The 21,982-nt window shown below is 40.7% G+C and overlaps 1 protein-coding gene across 2 annotated transcripts in view; it reads left to right on the top strand.

The window, feature by feature from the left end:
* Positions 1–21,982, top strand: part of ATP8A1 (ATPase phospholipid transporting 8A1) — a 235,267-nt gene that overhangs the window by 117,802 nt on the left and 95,483 nt on the right. For both annotated transcript variants that reach the window (XM_082838545.1, XM_082838546.1), the window contains 2 exons: positions 4,859–4,998; positions 19,646–19,784. In XM_082838545.1, coding sequence (XP_082694671.1) covers positions 4,859–4,998; positions 19,646–19,784 — 279 coding nt within the window. The remainder of the gene's footprint in view (positions 1–4,858; positions 4,999–19,645; positions 19,785–21,982) is intronic.

The following is a 21,982-nucleotide window of genomic DNA, read 5'->3' as shown; positions in this document are numbered from 1 at the left end:
TCTATGCTGTTCCCACCCATTATTTTTATTTTGCTCTCCTGTATTTATTAAAATTTTGAGAGACTTTGCCCCCACATTTTAGGGGATGTAGGGCCTATAAATCTGTTTGCTTTTTAGAATAAATACTGTTTACAGGTTTTTTTTTTCCAGCATTTCAGACTTTCTTCAAACACACAAATGGTAACAAAGGGCACCCACAAGTGACAGGCATGGTCCCTAAGGCCTGGCTCAAAGGCCATGCTGGAGGGTGTGAGGGACTTCTCAGCCCTACTCCCTCAGCAGCTCTGTCCCTTCCTACTCTACACCTCACAGGCACCTCTGAGATCAGTTAAAAGTGCGCAGAGGGCTTCCCTGGTGGCACAGTGCTTGAGAGTCTGCCTGCCGATGCGGGGACACGGGTTCGTGCCCCGGTTTGGGAAGATCCCACATGCCGCGGAGCGGCTGGGCCCGTGAGCCATGGCCGCTGAGCCTGCGTGTCCGGACCCTGTGCTCCACAACGAGAGAGGCCACAACAGTGAGAGGCCCGCGTACCGCAAAAAAAAAAAAAATGTGCACAGAAACTAAGTTACTGTAGAGGAAGTTGGGCCCTGCCTCGCTGGCAAGAAAGAGGAGCAGGTTCTGAGGAAAAGATGGAAGCGGGCTTCTGGGTCACCACTCAGGAGATGCCAGGCTGCTCCCTGGTCTGGCCTGCGTCACCCACAGCCTTGGACCTGGGCAGAGAAGGAAGCAAGGAGACACTCCCAACATGGCAGCCCTGGGCAGCTAGAGAGTGTGGGTCACTGGTCATGTGATACCCCAAAGCCAATGACCAGACCTCTCTCTGTTTACAGTTTAAATGCTTTATAGCTCAAGCAATGCAGAAGGAAAAGAAACGAGTCGAAGAACTGGGTATTCTAATCTAAGAAAGAGAAGAAATAAATAAATCTCTGTAACTCTTAAAATAGTTATTCAACTTAGTGTCAACTCAGAACTTTTTATTAAGCCCCTACCACCTGCCAGGCTCTGTGTGAGACCTGAGAATCCGTGGCAAACATGCTTAGTTCTGTCTCTGTTCTACTGAAATGTAGTCTAGGGAGATGATCTAGATGAGATGAAAGGAAGTGAGAGTTGTTACACATTAGGGTCAGTTCCTACAGGAATTTATAGAATCTTATCTCTAAACTTAACAAAAGTGGCCAGCGCCGTATCTGAATCTCCCATCCAAGTTTTCACTTTTGTCTGCATCTGCTGGAACTGTTGCCAGTGGCACTGAGCCTGACCTCTGATCCAATCCTTTTCCTCTTAATCCAAGCTACAGAAAGATAGGAATGTTTTTAAAAGCACTAAGCTTTGAAAAGCAGGAACATGAAGAACCTTCTCCCATTTCTCCTCCAAAGATGGAGGCATGGACATATATACACTACCAAACGTAAGGTAGATAGCTAGTGGGAAGCAGCCGCATAGCACAGGGAGATCAGCTCGGTGCTTTGTGACCGCATGGAGGGGTGGGATAGGGAGGGTGGGAGGGAGGGAGACGCAAGCGGGAAGAGATATGGGAATATATGTATATATATAACTGATTCATTTTGTTGTGAAGCTGAAACTAACATACCATTGTAAAGCAATTATACTCCAATAAAGATGTTAAAAAAAAATAAAAAAAATAAATAAAAAAAAAAAGATGGAAGAGCATGAAGACCCACACGTCTGTAGAGTTCAGATTCCATGAGGCGCAACTTCAGAGGGGCTTGGCGGGTACAACCTACCCAGCACACAGCACAGGGTCCTTTTTTGAGGAGGGTTAGGGGAGCATCTTTCTCCTCTCTGGTTGTGATGTTAAAGATAGTCCAGCTCCTAGACACGTTCCAGTTGGCTTGGCCTCCACCTCCACCCCTTTGTCTCTGGTCCTAGGTGAGCAGCACTTGTGCACCATGGCTACCCCAGAGTAAGTTTCCAGCCGGGCTTCCGGAAGAGAAAAACATGTCCTAATATGGCCCAAAGATTTAAGTTCTACTCGAAATGATCTGGCATTGGACAACCCTACTCCTTTCTTGGAAGATGGTGTCCTCTGGCCACTTTATGTCCTGTCTTCTTTGCTTCTTTTTTTTTTTTTTGGCTGTGTTGGGTCTTCACTGCTATGCGCGGCCCTCTCTAGTTGTGGTGAGCGGGGGCCACCCTTCACTGCGGTGAGCAGGCTTCTCATTGTGGTGGGTTCTCTTGTTGCCAAGCACGGGCTCTAGGCATGCGGGCTTCAGTAGTTGTGGCACACGGGCTCTAGAGCACAAGCTCAGTAGTTGTGGCACATGGGCCCAGCTGCTCCACGGCATGTAGGATCCTCCCAGACCAGGGCTCGAACCTGTGTCCCCTGCATTGGCAGGTGGATTTTTTTTTAACATCTTTTATTGGAGTATAACTGCTTTACAATGGTGTGTTAGTTTCTGCTTTATAACAAAGTGAACCAGCTATACATATACATACATCCCCATATCTCCTCCCTCTTGCATCTCCCTCCCATCCTCCCTATCCCACCCCTCTAGGTGGTCACAAAGCACCGAGCTGATCTCCCTGTGCTATGCAGCTGCTTCCCACTAGCTATCTATTTTACGTTTGGTAGTGTATATATGTCCATGCCACTCTCTCACTTCGTCCAAGCTTACCCTTCCCCCTCCCCATGTCCTCAAGTCCATTTTCTTTGTCTGCGTCTTTATTCCTGTCCTGCCCCTAGGTTCTTCAGAACCATTTTTTTTTTTTTAGATTCCATATATATGTGCTAGCATATGGTATTTGTTTTTCTCTTTCTGACTTACTTCACTCTGTATGACAGACTCTAGGTCCATCCACCTCACTACAAATAACTCAATTTCATTTCTTTTTACGGCTGAGTAATATTCCATTGTATATATATGCCCCATCTTCTTTATCCATTCATCTGTCGATGGACACTTAGGTTGCTTCCGTGTCCTGTCTATTGTAAATAGAGCTGCAGCTGCAGTGAACATTGTGGTACATGACTCTTTTTGATGGCAGGCAGATTCTTAACCACTGTGCCACCAGGGAAGCCCCTCTTCTTTGCTTCTTTTTCTGACATGGTCCCAGCCATATTTTATTTGACTTGAGATCACTAGCACCTAATTGTCTGAGAGCTAAATGACCTTGAGCGAGGACATTGTCTTCTTGGGAACCTAGTTAACTGCATTTATCATGGCTGGTAAATGCTTCTGCCTCTTCCTTGTTGCAGTTAATCAACTCTTTTCTGGCTGAGGGTAGCCTCCAAGTGAATTATAAAATTGACAGGCATTGAGCACTAGAAGTAGGTCACTTCAAACATCAGCTGTGTGGCTTCCCTGGTGGCGCAGTGGTTGAGAGTCTGCCTGCCGATGCAGGGGACACGGGTTCGTGCCCCGGTCCGGGAAGATCCCACATGCCGCGGAGTGGCTGGGCCCGTGAGCCATGGCCGCTGAGCCTGCGCGTCCGGAGCCTGTGCTCCGCAATGGGAGAGAGTCACTGTCCCTCAGTTTTTTAGACTCTTTATACTACAGATTCACAGTGGTAAAAGAGCAGTAGTAAATACAACCATATATCCCAGTTAGAGGAAGGTGGCTCTCCCAGTAGACCCCATTGGGGTCCCTCTCTTCCTTACTTCATAAGCGTCTGTGAAGCCACTGTGTTCAGCACTGGAGTTACAGGTATGAAGAACTCCGGGACCCTGCCCTTCAGGAGCTTCAAGCTAATGTAGGAGATCACAAGAAAAACAATATGAAACATTGTCATTCATACCACAGGAGTGTTGGGGATTTCTGCCTTTGGGGTCTGGGTGAGAGGAGGATGCTTCAAAGAGATGGTTTTAAGAACTGAGTCTTAAAGTAGATGCAAGGCAGGCAGCAGAGGGGGATTGAGAGAGGGGGGAATGGAGAAAAAAATGACCAGTTTGTGCAAAGACCCTACCATGGGAAGTGAATGGCAGAGAATGAGGTGGAAGGCAATTGATATGTGGTGACTGAGCCAGACTCTGAGGTTTGGACTTCATCCTGGGGAACGATTAAAAGACTTCAAGCAAAGGAATAACCTGATGAGATTCATTCAGATTTTAGAAAAGTTACTCGAGGCATGGAGGGTGGATTGAAAGAGCTGGGGAATTGGACACTAAGGTTCCACTGAACTTGAATCAGATTTCAACATATTGTTTGAACTGAGTCAGTGTTTTCGAAATGAGACTTCGTTAAATAAAAATGGAAGTGTCAATCCAAATTTAAACCACTTCTTTCACCCCAAAATGAAACTTCATGCTGTTTGCAGACACCCCTTACCCACACTCCAACCCCCCAGGAAAATTAACCTACTATTTGTCACTATAAATTTACCTTTTCTGGACTTTTAATGAAATTCTACAGCATGTGATCTTCTGTGTCTGGCTTCTTCCACTTAACATAATGGTTTTGGAGGTCATCTATGCTGCAGTGTGCATCACTACTCCATTCCTTTTCATTGTTCAAGAGTATTCTGTTGTATGGATACACCAGTTTTTGTTTATCTGTTCACCAGTTGATGGACATTTGGACTGTTTCCTTTTGGGGGCTGGTGTGAATGGTGCTGCTAATGAACATTTACCTGCAAGTCCTTGTGTGGATGTATGATTTCATTTCTCTTAGGTAGATAGCTGGGAGTGAAATTGCTGGGTCATATATTTATGTTTAACATTTCTAGAAAGTACCAAACTGCTTTGCAGAGTGGCTGCAGCATCATTCTACCTAACTATAAATTTCCTGAGCACCAGATAAATATCACTGTGCTATGGGGAAAAAAAAATAAGGAAGTGTCAGACTTCTGAACAAAATCTTATTTGATGTTGTGGTTGGGGGCGTATGCTCCCTTTTTTCAGGGTTAAGAACTTTGTGTTTTGCCGTGGCTGAGATTTCAGAGAGCGACTTTCAGGAGTGGCGAACGGTCTATCACCGGGCGTCCACGTCCGTGCAGAACAGGCTACTCAAACTGGAAGAGAGCTACGAGTTAATTGAAAAGGTACGTGGAAGACTGTTTTGCCCGTAAGGAAAGTTTGGTTTCCAGAAAACTTGTCTTAATTCAAGGGGCCAATAAAATTAAAATCAAAATATCTTGACACACCATTAAACTGTTGAATCTGCTCCGGTCTAAGCACTGACAGCTCTTAAAGTTTTTGCTGAAAAGTCTCTGGAATTGCTTTATATAGATCTGGGCTCTTGTCACAATTTTGGATCAAATTTAGTCTCATCTAGCAATACCTTTGCCAAAATCTTCCATTGCATCAGCATTGCTGAAGGTGTGCATGCCTCCTGCTCACACACAGACATGCACACAAACTGCACACACACGCATGTGTGTATATAGTTAATGAAGGCATATAATGTGTAATACAAAGTAATATAATAAATATACAGCTTGTGTGACTCCATATCCAATCATATAGAATGTATAAGTGAACAACCCAGTGCTTATACCTGGCCTGTCATTGTTCACTTAGATACATCCATCATTTCTGCCACAACTATAAATATCCTCATTTTACCGACAAAGAAACCAAGGCTCTTCAGCCAAAAAAGTGATGGATACGCTATGATTGATGCTGCATAAATAGCAAGAAATCTTGCTTCCTAAATTAAAACTAGCAGACATTTTTATATTGTACTTACCGTCTGCCACGCGCTGTTTGTAGCCCTTGAATCTATTAACCCAGCGGTCCCCAACCTTTTTGGCACCGGGGACCAGTTTCATGGAAGACAATTTTTCCACAGACCAGGGAGGGAGGATGGTTGCGGGATGATTCAAGCACATTACATTTATTGTACACTTCATTTGTATTATTATTTCATTGTGATATATAATGAAATAATTATACGACTCACCATAATGCTGACAGGAGGCGGAGCTCAGGCAGTAACGCGATTGATGGGGAGCGGCTGTAAATACAGATGAAGCTTCGCTCGCTCTCCCGCTGCTCACCTCCTGCTGTGGGCCAGGTTCCTAACAGGCCACGGACCTATAGTGGTCCATGGCCCGGGGGTTGGGGACCCCTGTATTAAATTATTTAATCTTCATAGCATCCCTTTGAGGTAGGTAGTGTTAATTATCCCAACTGTGCAGATGAAGAAATCAGGGTACCAGAGAGGTTAAGTAATTTTACAGATTACTCGGCTCATAGAGGGTGAACCAGAATTCTCACTCTGGCTCCAGAGTTCATACTCTTAGCCACTCGAGTATCTTCATTCTGACTTCCTCATTACATAATTCCTTCAACTATACTCATGTTTATAAGGCATAGACTCAAGCTTGCTTCAAGTTGATCTTGCCTTCAGATGAGTGACGACTGACATGTTTTTTCTTCGTCTCTCTCAATGTACTTCCTGTCTTGGATGGTAGCCAGCACCATGCATGTCTCCCTGGACCCTTCCCTCCTTCCTCTCCCCGCATGCCGCCCACTCTGTGTAATACCGGCAGTGGCATGGTACAGCTGGAGGTGGTTTTCTCTGGTATGCAGTTGCCACTTGTGACTCTAGATACTGTTCCCCTGTCTTCTCGGTGGATTGGGATCACTTTAGAAGCTAGTTTGTGTCTCATCTCTCCCTTATATTTGAACCTATTTTGTATCCTCCTTATTTCTCAGAAGACTTGTGATAGCATGTATGGAACCCTCCAACTCGATAAATCCCACCACCGCCACCAATTTTAGATGTGCACACACAGCAGGAGACTTGTTATTAATTTATTGAATTTCTCTCTCCCTTCTTTTTCTAATATCCTTATATATGGTTATGTCTTTGGAATATTAGTGAAATAAAGTAACTTTTTATTTATGAGACCATGACTATAATCTCTTTCAATATCTCCAACCAAAGTCCCATATTGTCTTAAAGTACTAATGGTATTGATTCTTAATCTTTGGCTTTTCTTACTCTTTTGAGAAGTTAAAAAAAAAAAAAACTGTTTGGAAATGATTCTTTTTCTCCTGTCTCCTTTCCTACACAGCCTGAATATAATGTAGCCTTTTCCCCTGTGGCAATGGTAGAATTAATATATAATAACTGAATAAAAATATTTTAAGTGGATTCTAACCATTAAATTTTGTTTCTACTTGAAGTGCACTGTAGCAGATTCTGGAGTTCAATGTTTAATGTGCCTAACATTTTTACTGTGAATGTCCTAGAGTTTATAGATTCGATTTTATAGGTTTAACAGTTGTGTGTGTGTGTGTGTGTGTGTTTAATATGTCATTAAATTTTGACTTCGCTCTTTTAACTAAAACAGATGTTCAACCTTTCTTCCAGCAGATGGCGATCGCGAGTCACATTGAAATTTAAGTTGCCTGGGGAACTCCATTACATGTATTTATATATTTTTAGTTTACAGATACAGAAGCCTCCCTTATGAATGTCTCTTACCTAAAATAAATGAAAAAGGGAATTTATAGCTAATTCCTCTTTACTTCATGATAAGCCATGCTCTCTTTTATTGAAAAATCAGAAAGGTGAAGAGATGGGTTCCCATGGTCAGCCAGCTTGTTCCATATACGGACTGATTTTCTATATCCCCTGAAACCATCGTTTCTTTCAGTAATTAACTTAAGTAACTTTCATTAAGCGGTTAATAGTTGCTAGGTATCAGGGATGCACAACCAATTAAGGAACACTCAGTGTGGCCCTCTGAGTGTCATGGTCTGAACCAGTTCCTCCAGGAAAGCCAGAGGAGTGACCCACAAACTTGGGCCATAGCAAGCTTTCAAAGAGGTGGTAACTTTTGAAATGAGCCTCAAAAGATTATTTTACCAGTTAAAGGAGAGCAGAGGTCTTCTTAAAAGAAAAAGAATAGGCACAATGACACAGAGGGGTCCCTGCAACTAAAAGCTGCTTTTCTGAAAAATGATTCTCCCCCCTGATCGTTTGGGGACTGTGGGGTGAGAGCAGGTCTCCCTTGGTCTGAGCTTCCATTCTTTGTTAAAATCAACTGGGATTGGTATTCAGGAGGAGTTGTGGGGGACTGTTACCACACATCGTAGTGAGGCAGGTTTCAGTGTGTCAGCGCAGGTTCTGCTGGTGTGTCACTCTAACTTAAAATTTAGCTGTCATAGTCCTAGGCTCATCCATTTTGGCTTCTTCCTTGGCTACTTTAAATGAGACTCATTTATTGTAATCTATTTTTCATATGGTTGGGATCTGTTTTTTATATAGACCATAATATTGGACTTGTAAGATAATGACTTTTAAACTGTGAGAGTGGTTTTCAAATCTCTCTTTTTTTCTAAGAGCAGAACCCATTTTCCAAACTAAATATTGCCTGAATATATTTATATATTTTCAGTGTATATGTAATATACAGAAGCAGAGCTTCTCTGGTTAACAAGTGGAGAGGTGGGGAGAAGCCCCTGTCTCTCCCTTCAGACCCTTGCCCTCATCATGGTCCACGAGTGGCTTTTCAGGACTCTGGGGCTCCACGGAGCACAGTTTGGAAACCAGATAATATTCCGTACGTGTGTGAAATTTTTAGGAAATGTGCTTCTCAAAATTTCTATAGATATTTTCCCTCGCTTTTCAACAAAAGATCAGAACATCCTTGTGGTCATACACAAGACGTTTCTGGCCATATTTGAATTAATGATGCAAAATGCCATTGACACATTAATGGTAGCATTACATTAAAGGCATTTAAAATGTGGAAGATTTGTAGAGCTTTTCCTGAAATCAAGAATGTATTTTTAATAAGTTACAAAGTAAGTGGAAATGTTATAATATGGTTAAGGTTGTACTTTTAAACTCTGCTGTCTGTCTTATCCCTCCAGTGTTTGTTCAAACAAGTAATTCAGTTTTCAAAATTTAGTTAAAAGCCTTATTCCCTTGGGGGCTATAACTCCTAGCATAATTCCAAAAACATGTATCAAAATAAGCCAAGAACATCCAAGAAGATAATGCCATGTGTCCCCTGGTGCAATGCTTTGTTACTTTTCTACCCAGCTCATCTGAGCACTAGAATGCCCCCCTTCACCTCCAGGGCACAGTAAGGGAGAGAGGATGTGAAAGGTTTGAAAAAGTTCTCTGGATAGGGTTTCCCTAGTAACAGTCATTTTTAGAGGATTTAGGACTTTTACATCCATCTATAAAATATCATCAACATCTCTGCTACACAGTTGTACAGTTTGGTCTCCAAACCTTGCATTCAGATGGTAGACTTTTCAGGATTAAAAAGAAATCATTTCTCTGATGCTATGAGTTGTTTCAGGATGTTCCTGAAACATCTTTTTTCTTTTACTAAATAAAGGTCAGGAAGGTGACATTTATTCCTAGGAAACCCAAGACATTCAGGAGCAAGAAGGCTCACATAGTTAAAATGCCAAAGAGATTATGAGAATCACATCAGATATTGAGGTGTCTTTACCCAGTTTGAGGAGAATTGTAGCATCACTTGGGTTTTGTGGACAGAAAACACCTTTTCGTCTCTGTCATCACCACTTGAAAGAATTTACAGTTGTCTCATTCTTTCAGACAGCACACTTGACCTGTTTTACCTTCTTTAGCCTATTTCTTTTGAAAGACAATGTATTTGGACTTGTAATTTAGATTATGAAACCACTTATAGTGTTGGTCTATGTTTTTAAATATTAGAATTTTTTTTTTTTTTTGCAGTACGCGGGCCTCTCACTGTTGTGGCCTCTCCCGCTGCGGAGCACAGGCTCCGGACGCACAGGCTCAGCGGCCGTGGCTCACGGGCCCAGCCGCTCCGCGGCATGTGGGATCTTCCCGGACCGGGGCACGAACCCGTGTCCCCTGCATCGGCAGGCGGACTCTCAACCACTGCGCCACCAGGGAAGCCCTAGATTATTTTTTAAATTAAGAATTTATTTGTTATTTGGTCGGGAAAAAATTGCAAATAAATAACAGAATAATTATCAAGTCTTATACTTCATTAGCAGTGGTTTCTCTGTAATTTCTCACCTTCCTCTTTGATCTGCTACTTTAATTTCTAAGACACAAATTTATTTGCCTCATACTTATAGTATGCTGCTGGATTCCTTTGAAAATTAGTGGTACAGAGGGCTTTGATCTTACTTATTGGGGAATATTTTATAATTAAACCATTGGTTGAAATATGAAGGTATTCCTTCATGGTAAATAGAGTTTTTGAAAAATTTTTATATTTATTTGCTTCAATAGGGAAATGCAATTGCATAAATTACCTTCTAATCACTTCTGATGTTTGAGAAAGCAAATTATTTATCTTGAGCATTACAGAAAACAGTGAGATATAATACTTGTCTAGTATTTCCCTGGTGATAAAATTGTTCTTGTCTTCTTCTCTTATTATGAGGCATAAATTACAGAATATGCTTTTTGAAAAATCAAAACTTACCCCATACTTTTATCTGTTAACGTTTTTTAGATTAATTATGGGTCAGAGAGGATCATTTTTGAGCTTAAGAGTAATCAAAAAGCTACAATTTTGGCAGCATTTAGCACCCCTTTGAATCAGATAGCTGTGTTGTGTCTTATATGCACAAATTTTTATAATTCATAGTTAATATATATCTTCCACTAGACTGAAGCTTCATGAGAGCAGGGATCGTTTTTATCGAACTCATCTCTGTGTCTCCAAGAACTGCCTGTCTGGCCTGTATTAATCACTGAATAAGTATTTTATGAATAAATGAATGAGTCAATTAAATAATTAATTCAAAGGCTAAATTTACTTAGTAAGTGCTTGCTTAACGAAAGCCTGCCTTCTGTTACCCACATAGTTCATGCTTTCTGCACATTTGAGGATGTTGGTTTCAAATGCGTTGCCACTAAGGATACTTTAGGGATGTGTTAGAAAAGGTAGCTAAGGATTTTAAAGGATGCATTCGTTAGAAATTTAGACTCAGTCATTTTTTTAAAAACCTGTCTTCCTACTTATTTAACATATGAATGTGGGACACACTTGGTCGCAAAGATTCAACAACAAATGCCTCAGCACTTGTCAGGCTCTGTTGTGGACTCTGGGGACACAGGAGGGGGAAAGGATGGAAAAATCCCTGTCTTCATTTCAGTGCAGGGAGATAGGCAGTAAACTTAAACACTGGAAAATGTCATTGCAGACAGGGCTTAGCACCCTGGGCTCCGCGATAGGCACCGAGATAGGACAGTGAGGTAGTTAGTGATTTTTTTTTTAGATTATCTCCTTGGTTCCTCCCCAAAATATGGTTGACATTTCTGGGATTTTTTTAGAAGACTGCCTTGATGTGGCATAATACAGATTGACTACTACACTCGGGGGTAACTAACAGCAGTCCAGCACCCTTCCCAACATATGGTGGGGAGTGGTGTAGAGGATTCCTAGAGAAATAGGAAACTTAATGAAAAACAGAACTTTTCCTGAACATTTATGACTGCCAAATTCACAGTCATTTCTGTATTCGAACTGAATACTTTTTCAGATAAAACCACCCGTTTCTATTCTTAGTAGCTGCCAATATCACTTTCATTTGTACTAAAAACTGAAACGTACTAGATGAAAATTTACATGATGTACTGGTGATTTTGTGGTTTCAAATTCCAGTAGTTTCCTGTTTTACTGTTTGCTTAAGAACATTTGCAGTCTGTCAGCTTATCTACTAAGAAGACCTGCCAGTTTTTGAGCCTCTACTAAGCTTCAAGTCCTCTGCTCCTTAACTTGATTAGTTAGTTCCAGGGGCCTCTAATGTGGGGTACACAAAATGAACCATTGGGGTAAGCAAGAAAATGTTATAACTTCTGTTTCTATTTATGTTTTACTCATCTTTTCTTTTTACAATTTGTTGTTGCATTTTGCAATGTATATAATTTATTAACATTAACAAAGCAAATCGGATATACAAAAGATATATACATACCTAGTCTTAGGTAAGTACTCAACATCTTTTCCTACCTGTACTCAAAAAAAAAAAAGGTTAAGATAAACAATCTATTTTCATCCTCAAAACAACTCTAGTACAGCCATATTATTAGCCTTATCTTGCTGATGTAGACATTCTTAAGTTATTTGCTGAAGGACACATATTCAGTAGTTGGCAGAGCAGGGATTCAAATCCCAGTTCTGTCTTAATTCCAGATCTCACGTTCCTAATCCGTATGTTATTCTGCCAGCATGGTTTAAAAGAAAGCAAGAATGTATGTAAAATGTTGGTGACTTGAAAAGTAAAATGTAACCACGTGTGTAGTTGAGTCATCATGAGATCAGCCCTTGGGGTGGGGAGGCATGGTATTCAGGACCCGTCTGCGTAGGAAATGAGGCAGGCTCTGTGCACTCTGTGTAATGTAATGTACTCTATCCTCCTTAAAAATGAAGGTGGGGGCTTCCCTGGTGGCGCAGTGGTTGGGAGTCCGCCTAACGATGCAGGGGACGTGGGTTCGTGCCTCGGTCTGGGAAGATCCCCCATGCCGCGGAGCGGCTGGGCCCGTGAGCCATGGCCGCTGAGCCTGCGCGTCCGGAGCCTGTGCTCCGCAGCGGGAGAGGCCACAACAGTGAGAGGCCCGTATACCGCAAAAAAAAAAAAAAAAAAAAAATGAAGGTGGGAATATGTTTTTCATGATTTTCCCTCAACTCGTCTTTAGAGTCTTCTTAGTGAAAGTACTTAATGTTCCCTTAGATCTCTGATCTCACGCTTCTCCTTTCTGGCTGATCGATCCCTAATTATGAACGCTTTGAGGTAGACTTTCCACACTGGGTTTTGCTCTCTTCTCACTCAGATAAGATGGATGTGTTGTTTTTGCAGGCTACACCCAGTCGCCTCTCAAATCCTGATTCTTTTCAGCTGGGTGTGTGAATTCTGACCTTATTTGGCAAGCCCTTGGCTCTGTGACAATTCAAATATGATTTCTGTGGTTCAAAAAGCACCAAGTTAAAACCTCCTTCTTGGCCTTGGTTGCCTGATTTCTCCAGAAGCAGGCTAATGAGCCATGCCAGTGATTTAACGCTGTTAGTCTTAGTGTACTCTAGCTCAGCTTAAACTGAAAGGACAGAGGTATGAGAGTCTCTTCTGTTAAATAAAACCCCTTTGTTGTGTGCAAAGAGATGTTGAGAAGAGAAGCACAAGAGTGAATGATGCCCAGTGGAATGCAGACCAGAGAGAAGCCGGTGATCTTTGAGAGCCAGCGTTGTAGAATGGTTCTGAGAATCCCATGGCCACCAGGGCCTCTGTATTCCAGAGGTACCGTATCTTAAAGCTAAAGAGTATGGTGACTGCCACAGTCTTCCAACTGGTCTGGCAACCTCCATTCTTCCCCATCCATCCCCAGTTGGCCACCGGTGAACTCTCTTGAGTGTAACTCTGATCCTGTCCCTCCCCTTCGACAATTCTTCCCCAGATGCCCTTTGCCTTTGGAATCCTAAACATAAAAAATAGCCCCTTTGATTTCCATTCCCTGCCGGTTTTTCAGGCTTATCGTTTTCCTAACTTACTACTCAGAGTTTGAGATGACTGATCCAATTTCATCCTCAGAACAACCCTATTAAATTAGCATTATTTAAATCACCACACACCTCGCGTCATTTATCGGTTCCATATTGACTAAATGGCAGCTTCTCAAACACAATGTGCATTTGCATACCTCTGTCTTTGCAACATGTGATTTCTTCTGTTTAGGATTTCTTCCCGCATCCCTCCCCACCTCTCCCAAGTGCCTGGCTAATTCTTAATTCTTCGTTTAGGATTTTGGGTCAAATGTTAACTCGTGTTGGATGGTTTTTTTGAGTCACCCAAACTAAGAAAATGCTTATTTCCTGTTTTTATCTTTTGTACTCACAGAAAATTTTGTGTTTACTTCTAAGATAGTATATAGCATATAGTAAATTGATTATTTAGGGAGAGTACGGTTTTTCTCTGATGGTAATCGTATATTACAGTTGAGAGGCTCTGTCTATAGTTTGGGATTGCAAGGAGAGGAGAGAGAACTGGGACCAGAGGACCTAAGGCCAGGCTAAGAAAGAAGGGTCAGAGCTGACCCAGGAAGTATCAAGAGCAATCAGTCAGGATGGAGGCCGGTGCAGAGATGCGCTGCTCACCAGTATTATGCATCAAGGGTCTGCAAACTCCAGCGCAAGAACCACATTCACCCACTGCCTATTTTTGTAAATAAAGTTTTATTGGAACACAGCTCCATCCATTTGTTTACAAATTGTCTTTGGCCATTTTCACACTACAGTGACAGCATTGAGTCATTGCAGCACAGAATGTACGACCCTCAAACCCTAAAATATTTACCATCTGTCTCTTTACAGAAAAAGTTTGTCAATCTTGCTGGAGACAAGCAATTAGGTCCTCAAACCAGCAGCATTGTCACCAATGTACATTTCCAGGCCTCATCTCAGACCTACTCAGTGAGAAATTCTGCGGGTAGGGCCCACTGATCTGTGTTTAATAAGCCCCTCAGGTAAATCTGAAGACCGCTGCTCTCCATTTCTGCTCTTGTGGCTAATTACTTGGGGCTTGATGACGGCCAGGCAGCAGGGTCTAGGAGAAACAGGTACCAACGCAAGGCAAGGGGGTACAGTCAGAAAACAAGGAAGGGAGAATCCAAAGAATGGATTCTGAAGTACAGATTCGAGGAAGGAAGGGACTATGGTTGTGTCCCACCATCTTGCCTAGAACTACCTGCTCGGTGTGTGTGTGAGGGAATGAATGCAGACACACGTGTGTGTGTGGAAGGAAACCAGTCCCAAAATGTGAGTCTGGGGCCTGCAGGTGGAAACAGGAAACAGGTACCCCTGGCAGGAATGCCTTAGGACTGAGGCTGAAACCCATTCACAGAAACAGAGTATTACCAAAAACTGAACAACAGAGACAAATGTTTAAAAACCTGATGATTTACATAAAATTCTAACTTTCATTTAATCTCAGTTTTACTTTCCATTCGCTGCCTTGGGGTGTGTATTGATTCTTGGTGTCTTGTTTCTACCATCCTAGCTCAGCTGTACGCCAGTTTGACCTGACATCATTTATTCAACCTCCCTGAAGCTATTAACTGAATGAATCAGTGTAAAGCACGTAGCAGTATCTGGTATTTCTGTGCTAAGGAAATGTTTCTTCATCTGCCTAGTCACAATCTTATTTTATGTTGTAACAAAGGTTCCCAAATGTTACTACTATTTATTCATATTTACTCCAGTGATAAAACTTTATTTACCAGTATTATTCCTTTTATTTGTCTTCAAAGAAACTTCTGCCCGATAGTCCATGTTATCGTCTGAAGCCCAAGTTGATATGAGTTTGATAACTATGCTTTTCCTCATTTAGGAACATATCTTAAACTTTTAAAAAATATGAAATAATCTAAGCCCTGACACAATATTTGCTTATATGGAAATAGGTCATTTTAAGGTTCCGTTATTTCCCAATATATGTAATATAAATGTATTGGGGAAAAAACACAGTTTCCAAATCTGTCATAATGCATTTTACCATAGTTTTAAAATACTCTACATGACGTTTGTATCTTCACTAGGGTAGAAATTTTATACTTATATCCCTTTTTAAAAGCATTACATTATGAACATCTAAAAGAGAAGATAAGATTATCGATGACTTTTCTAGGTAAATAAGTATTATTTCATGATTTTTCAGTGATAACTAAATCTATATTATATCAAAGAGGCATCAACTGAAACCTTTATAACTTTTGGCACAGTGACATTTTGAAAGTAAAATTAGTCTTTGGAGGTTTTTTTTTTTAATTCCATAAATGCCATGGGAATTTTATCACATTTCAACACTTGCTGAATATGTAATTCCCATTGTGACCATTAGTGGCCATCTGTGTAAGGTAATACATGTTTGGGATGAAATTGATTATGGCCTAAACGCTCTTGTGTTATGATCAGGAAAAGCACGCAAAGTTCAAATCTTTTTTCCTAATGATCATTGTGTAGCTAAAGATACTCATTTCCAGAGGCTGAACAGCCTATCACTCAAGATCTAATCTCACAATAAATGACACCAGGGCCAAAGGAAAGGAGCCTGCAGAGCCTTCCACTAAAATTAGTAAATGCTGTACCTGAGGATAAAGGGAAAATTAACAGGCTTTCAAATGTAGTTTTTCTTTCGTAGGCATCAAAGTAGACCCACTGCAATTTTGCTAAATATTCAGAAATGTTTCATTAGAAATTCCTGTTATCATAGCCACCAACATGCTCCAAGTTAACCTACTTGTAACACTTCTCAGCGTATTTATTGCTGGCCCTACCTTTTTGGTACTTTATATTATCTTTGCCTGGTTTGGAAAATGTTTCCTTTTTACCTGTGCAAAACCAGCTGCTTTCCTTCTTTCAAATATGCTTTCAGTGTGATCTCCCCCATGCAGTCATTTTATTTTTATTAGGTTTGTGCAGAGTAGTGTATACCCATGTACTTCCTGAGCTCATATATCCCCTTAAAGTAGAACTAGAAAATAGGTAAATAAACTTGTTTATATATTTCTAATTAGTGTATTCACATCTTGGCTCTCACATTATCTAGTTACCCCAGGGTTTTGTGAAACATACTACAAAAAAAAAGTACTTTTTTGGTTTAAAATTTTTGAGAGCTTATATTACCGAACTATCTTCATGATCGTTTAAAATCTTTTCATGCTTTCTGTGGAATATCTAACATTTGAACACAACTATATCCTGATCTTCCCTGGCATGTGGGCCAGAATGATTTAGCTACTGATTTCCTAAAAGTAGCTGAAAGAACTGATGGAATCATTGTCTCAATGTTGAAATTACAGCAGTTGTGATGTTGGCATAGTTGATGCTGAACTGGTCTTCCTTTTCATTCTTGAACTTCTTGATGATGATTATTCATCAGGTTTTGATAGATTTCAAATCTGCTTCCCATTAAAGATAATAAAATAATGATATCTTTTTAAAGAAGGAAATTTGCCTTCCTGTCTTATATATTATATACTAGGAAGTCATGCATCAAGTGAATCTAATAGCTGCATAAGTTATTTGGAATATATTGAAGAGAAAATAGTCTAGATTGCAACAATACTTTAGAACATTTGGATTGGGGTTTTTTTTGTTTTTGTTTTTTGTTTGTTTGTTTTGTCATTCACTCACTCTGCAAATATACCAAATGCTGACTATCAGTGTTCTGGAGATACAGTATAAAGGTGAACAGAACCTGGTCCCTACTTTTCCTTTTTTTCAACTTAAAATTGCACTTTTTATAGGTAGCCAGGGACCAAAGACTCCCCAGAGCTCTTCTTCAGCATCTCCTCGGAACCTGATGTGGTATGTCTGGGCTCACAGGGCCTTCTTTGAGTCAGCACTTAGTGCTCAGGCCAGCATTCTTACGAGGAATATGCCCAGGTTAAGGGCCCTTCACTCCCTCATGCCGAATAGGGACATCAGCCTATAACCAGAGGAGGAGCTGCATTTGTTCCTCTACCTAATATTACTTAAGTAGAAAAGAACTTAAAGAAATCAACGCTAGCCCCTCACAGACTGATGCCTACTTAATTTACTTCAGCCAACATTTATGGGGCAGAGACTGGGAGCTGACCACTATCTTGGGCACCATCCTAGACACAAAGGGACAAGAACGCGATGGGCAATACAGAGGATCTTGGTTCAAGCCCTGCCCTTCCGTAATCTATCAAGTTATGTCACTGTGACAAATCATTGCCCCCCTCTGGGCTCCTGTCTCCTCATTTGTGAAGAAACAAGGAGCTTGGAGGCATGACCCCTAATTTTGAACAAAACTACCAGAGTCATACGTTTAAACACGTAATCTTAATATGATAAATTAAGTATGTAAAGATGAGCAAAGTTCTATCAGAGCACAGCAGAGGGGAAAACTTGTTTTAAGAAGTAAAGGAAAACTTCTTTTGGACTTCCAGGATGAGCCACGTTTCACCACGCAGGGCCGTGGTGGATGTGTGTGTGTCTGTACACATACCTACACGCGTAAACACGTGCATGTGTGTATATACTAACACTGATGCATAGGCTCGCCCATCTAGATTTAAGCCCTGTGGCAGAGACTGCAGGCCAGCTAATTTAACACCTATTCCTACTGCCCTTCTGCCTTGCCCCTCCACTGAGGCAGGAAGAGCTAAATACTAACAGCTCAGGATGGCCATGGAGCACCATCGGGCCAGTTGCTGTATTTGGAAATACACTGAGGACTTTTAGAAACCCTTGTGCTTTTCAAATAAGAGGTGGATACCATTGGTTTTACCACCTTTTTCTTGTCTTCAGTGTGGCTGTTATAATTATAGCTACGACAGCCACCTTGAGACACTGAGAGAGATCTGGAGAATGCGTGGAAATGTAGTCAAGCCAACGATCTCATACCCATAGCTACCCACTTCAGTACTAGTGATGTTAGAAGTCTTTATTTAAGCCACTTTCAGTCAGATTTTTTTCTATTATTTATAGCCAAAAACATTCCTAAGCAATATACTCATCAACTACACACACTCACTCTTATGTGTTTGTATATATATTTAACTTTCTTTTCCATGCCTACCAAGACTTGGGGTTATTTTTAGACTTGAATTGTGGTGAAAAGTAAATAGGACTTAAAGGGAAAAATAGAAAGTGGAATGCTTTGTTATTATCAACCCAGACACTATCCTTTGCAGTAATCTCCCTTATATCTAGTCTGTCCTTGTCTGACATTGTAAATTAAAAAGTGAAGTCAAGAAGGGAGAAAATAGTTGAGAAGAAAGATAAATGCTGAAGTAGGTCATTCTGGAGGTTAGGTTAGGGGGAAAATGGGTAAGACTGAGAATCGGTTGTGGCTTGCAGCACACCGTTGGGAAGGGTACCCAACTAGTGACAATGCCTGGTCACATGACGGAAAGACAGATTTAAACCTTAATCCATTATTGCCCATTCCTACGTATTTAGGACCAAGAACACCATTATCTGATTCCATTTGGCAGGCCAGTTTTCCCTAACAGCCAGGAGATTGTTCTCACTTTTCCCTCCATTTAGGAAGATGAGAGAAGCAACCATTCTTCTTCTTTGTCAGAGATGAGAACAGCTTTCCACAGTGTTTTGGTTGTGTTCAGTCTTGTATGAAAGATACCATCTAAGGAGCAAGAGGTCTTTAATGGTCTCTGACCTTCCACTATGCAAACATGGAACCATGTGAAAAACACTCAGCCCTGTTCTTTCTTTAAGAGACTAATGCTGTCACTTTGTTTATTGCTCCTTTCTTCATCCTTTCTCATTGTATTTTGTGTCTACATTTCCTGACACTGCATCAAATTACAATTTAATAGTGTTCGCCGGTAACCTTACTCTTTCTCAAACAGATCACTTGGATTACTTCTTCACTGGTGATCTTCCATAGTTCTTGTTTTTTCTTAATAGCTGCCTGCTCCTTTTTAACTGTTTTTGATTCCCCCCTTCTACATGTGTGTGTGTGTGTTTAGAATCAGTTCCTTACCTTAGGGAGGAGTAAGGTAAGACAGGTAGCTTCAGGGAGCCTAAGTCCCCTGCCAAAAGTACTGGATGAAAGTTAGGGATCCTTGAGAGAGAAAACTCAATGGGGTATTTGGCATTTACAACAAATTCATGAATTATCGTTTAGTGTCTGATTTTAAAACATATATACACTTCAATGTTTCATTCTTAAAGAATCTAAACTTTTTTTTTTTTTTTAATCTTAAAAAACGTTGCCACTCTCTTTCTCCAGAATCTTCAGCTACTTGGAGCCACAGCCATCGAGGATAAATTACAAGATCAAGTGCCTGAAACCATAGAAACGCTAATGAAAGCAGACATCAAAATCTGGATCCTTACAGGAGACAAGCAGGAGACTGCCATTAACATTGGTAATTCACCTAATTTAAACTTTAAGTCATGGTGCTTTTCAACATGTTTTGATATATTTTAGAAGATAGATTTGAGATATTTCAAGATTTGAAAGATTTGGTATTTTCAGATTTCCATATTTGTTAATATCATTGGGCTTGTCTATTTACTTATGGCCCCAGTGCCCCTTTAAATTTGCAATGATTGTATGTACAGCCAAACTTCAGCTCTTGCAACTATGTAACGCCCTCTCTCAACTTTGTATCCCTGCCTAGCCCCACCTCCCATCCATAATTGACACATGTAGGTAACCATTCTGCTGCTGTCTGCCAAAGTCTGGAGGTGGGGATTATGGCAGGCTTGTATACCGACACTTGTTTCTGTGACCAAAGGTTATTTCTGAGATAGGAAGTAAGGTTCTTGCTAGTTTTCACTCATCCTACAGTTAATTCCAATTTTGCAGAAGGAGGTTGTATTAGGCAGCTCAGGCTGCCATAACAGAATACCACAGGTTAGATGATTGAAGCAACAGAAGGTTATCTTCTCACAGTCATGGAGGCTGGAAGTCCAAATCAAAATGTCAGCAGGTCGGTATCTCCTGAGACCTCTCCTCCTGGCTTGCAGATGGCCGCCTTCTCTCTGTGTCCTCACCTGGCCTTTCCTCTCTGGATTCTCACAGAGCATCTGGTGTTTCTTCCTCTTCTTATAAGGACACTAGTCCTGTTGGATTAGGGATCACCCTTATGACCTTAGTTAACTGTAGGTAGCTCCTTAAAGACCCTACCTCCAAATGCATTCACAGTGGCAGTTAGGGCTTCAACATATGAATGGGGAGGTGGGGACACAATTCAGTCTGTAACAGAGGAGAAAGCTAATATTCGCTGTTAGAGGCCTATAGTACCAATAATATGCAAGAAAAATATTGCTTTTTTCCACCAATTCAGTAATAGTTTGTTGCCTGAACACTGTGAACCCTGAAGTAACCTCTGGATGATATTGATTTTACGAATTACGTGTAAAACTCTCCCAAAACTAAAGAAAGCATTTCAGCGGTATTCACAAGATGAAACCATTTTTAGAAAGTCATCAAGTATCATGTATCTAAAAACATATAACTAATACTCCTTTTAGAAGTGTGAGTAATGACAGTATTCTGTGATAAATACTGTATTTATAAATATAGTATTTATATTAAACAGTATAAATGCTATAAATTTATAGTAAATTGATGTTGTTAATAGAGGAAACTTAACTTTTAAAAGAAAACTAAGCAGTAGAAGTTTAAACCTCCAGGCCAAACAAGTTGTTAATTTTGATTATAAAAATTATCACTGGTGTTAAAGACAAAACGGAAAGAAGATGTGTGAGAATACAGAATGCTTTAGAATCAGGAGACCTGGAACACACAGATATGATAAAGCAACATGACTACAGATAGAGGAAAAATGCATGGTGGGTAAAGAGTAATATGTGGGCAAAATAAGCAATCCTCAAGATGGTTCCAGATTTGTAGCCATTATGAAAGCTCCTCTGGAAAGGAGAGTATGGTGGTGGTTTCTAGCAACATTTAACCTTTAGCATCTTAGGCCATACTTGTTCCTAGAAAAGGGAAGGTAAGATTCATTCATTCAGCAAATGATGATGGTGCCTATGGTGCCAGGCATCAGTTAAGAACAGGGAACAAAACGTATCAGAGTCTCTGCCCTCAGAGCTCAAATCCTAGTCAGGGAAACAGACAATAAAGTAAATGAGGACACATAGTATATTCGATGGCAATAATTGCTCTAAAGAAAAATAAAACAAGGAAGGGAGAATAGGGCATTGCACAGAGGGATTCAGTTTTAAATCAGGAAGTCAAGAATTCTTGAGAAGGCGACATCTCAGGAATGACCTAAGAGAGGAAAAGATGTCACTTGGATGATTCGGGAGAGCTGTCTTCTGTTCTAGAGAAAGAACAGAAATGCAAAGTGTGAGAGGAGGAGAAGAGGTCAGCAGTGTAGCAGAGCCCAGGTTGGATGGGCCTCCCAGACCGTTGTCCAGACTTGGCTTTTATACTGAGTGAGATGGGAAACCATTGGATGGTACTGAACTGAGCAGAGGAAACACTTGATCTGACTTGCCTGTAAAAAAAAAAAAACTATATATATATATATATATATATTATATATATTATATAATATATATATGATATAATATATATATTATATTATATAATATA

The sequence above is a fragment of the Leucopleurus acutus genome (genome assembly GCF_964270905.1).
Source record: "Leucopleurus acutus genome assembly, chromosome: 4".
NCBI lineage: Eukaryota > Metazoa > Chordata > Mammalia > Artiodactyla > Delphinidae > Leucopleurus > Leucopleurus acutus.
Note: the sequence above shows the minus strand (reverse complement) of the source record. Positions and strands in the feature narration are given on the sequence as shown.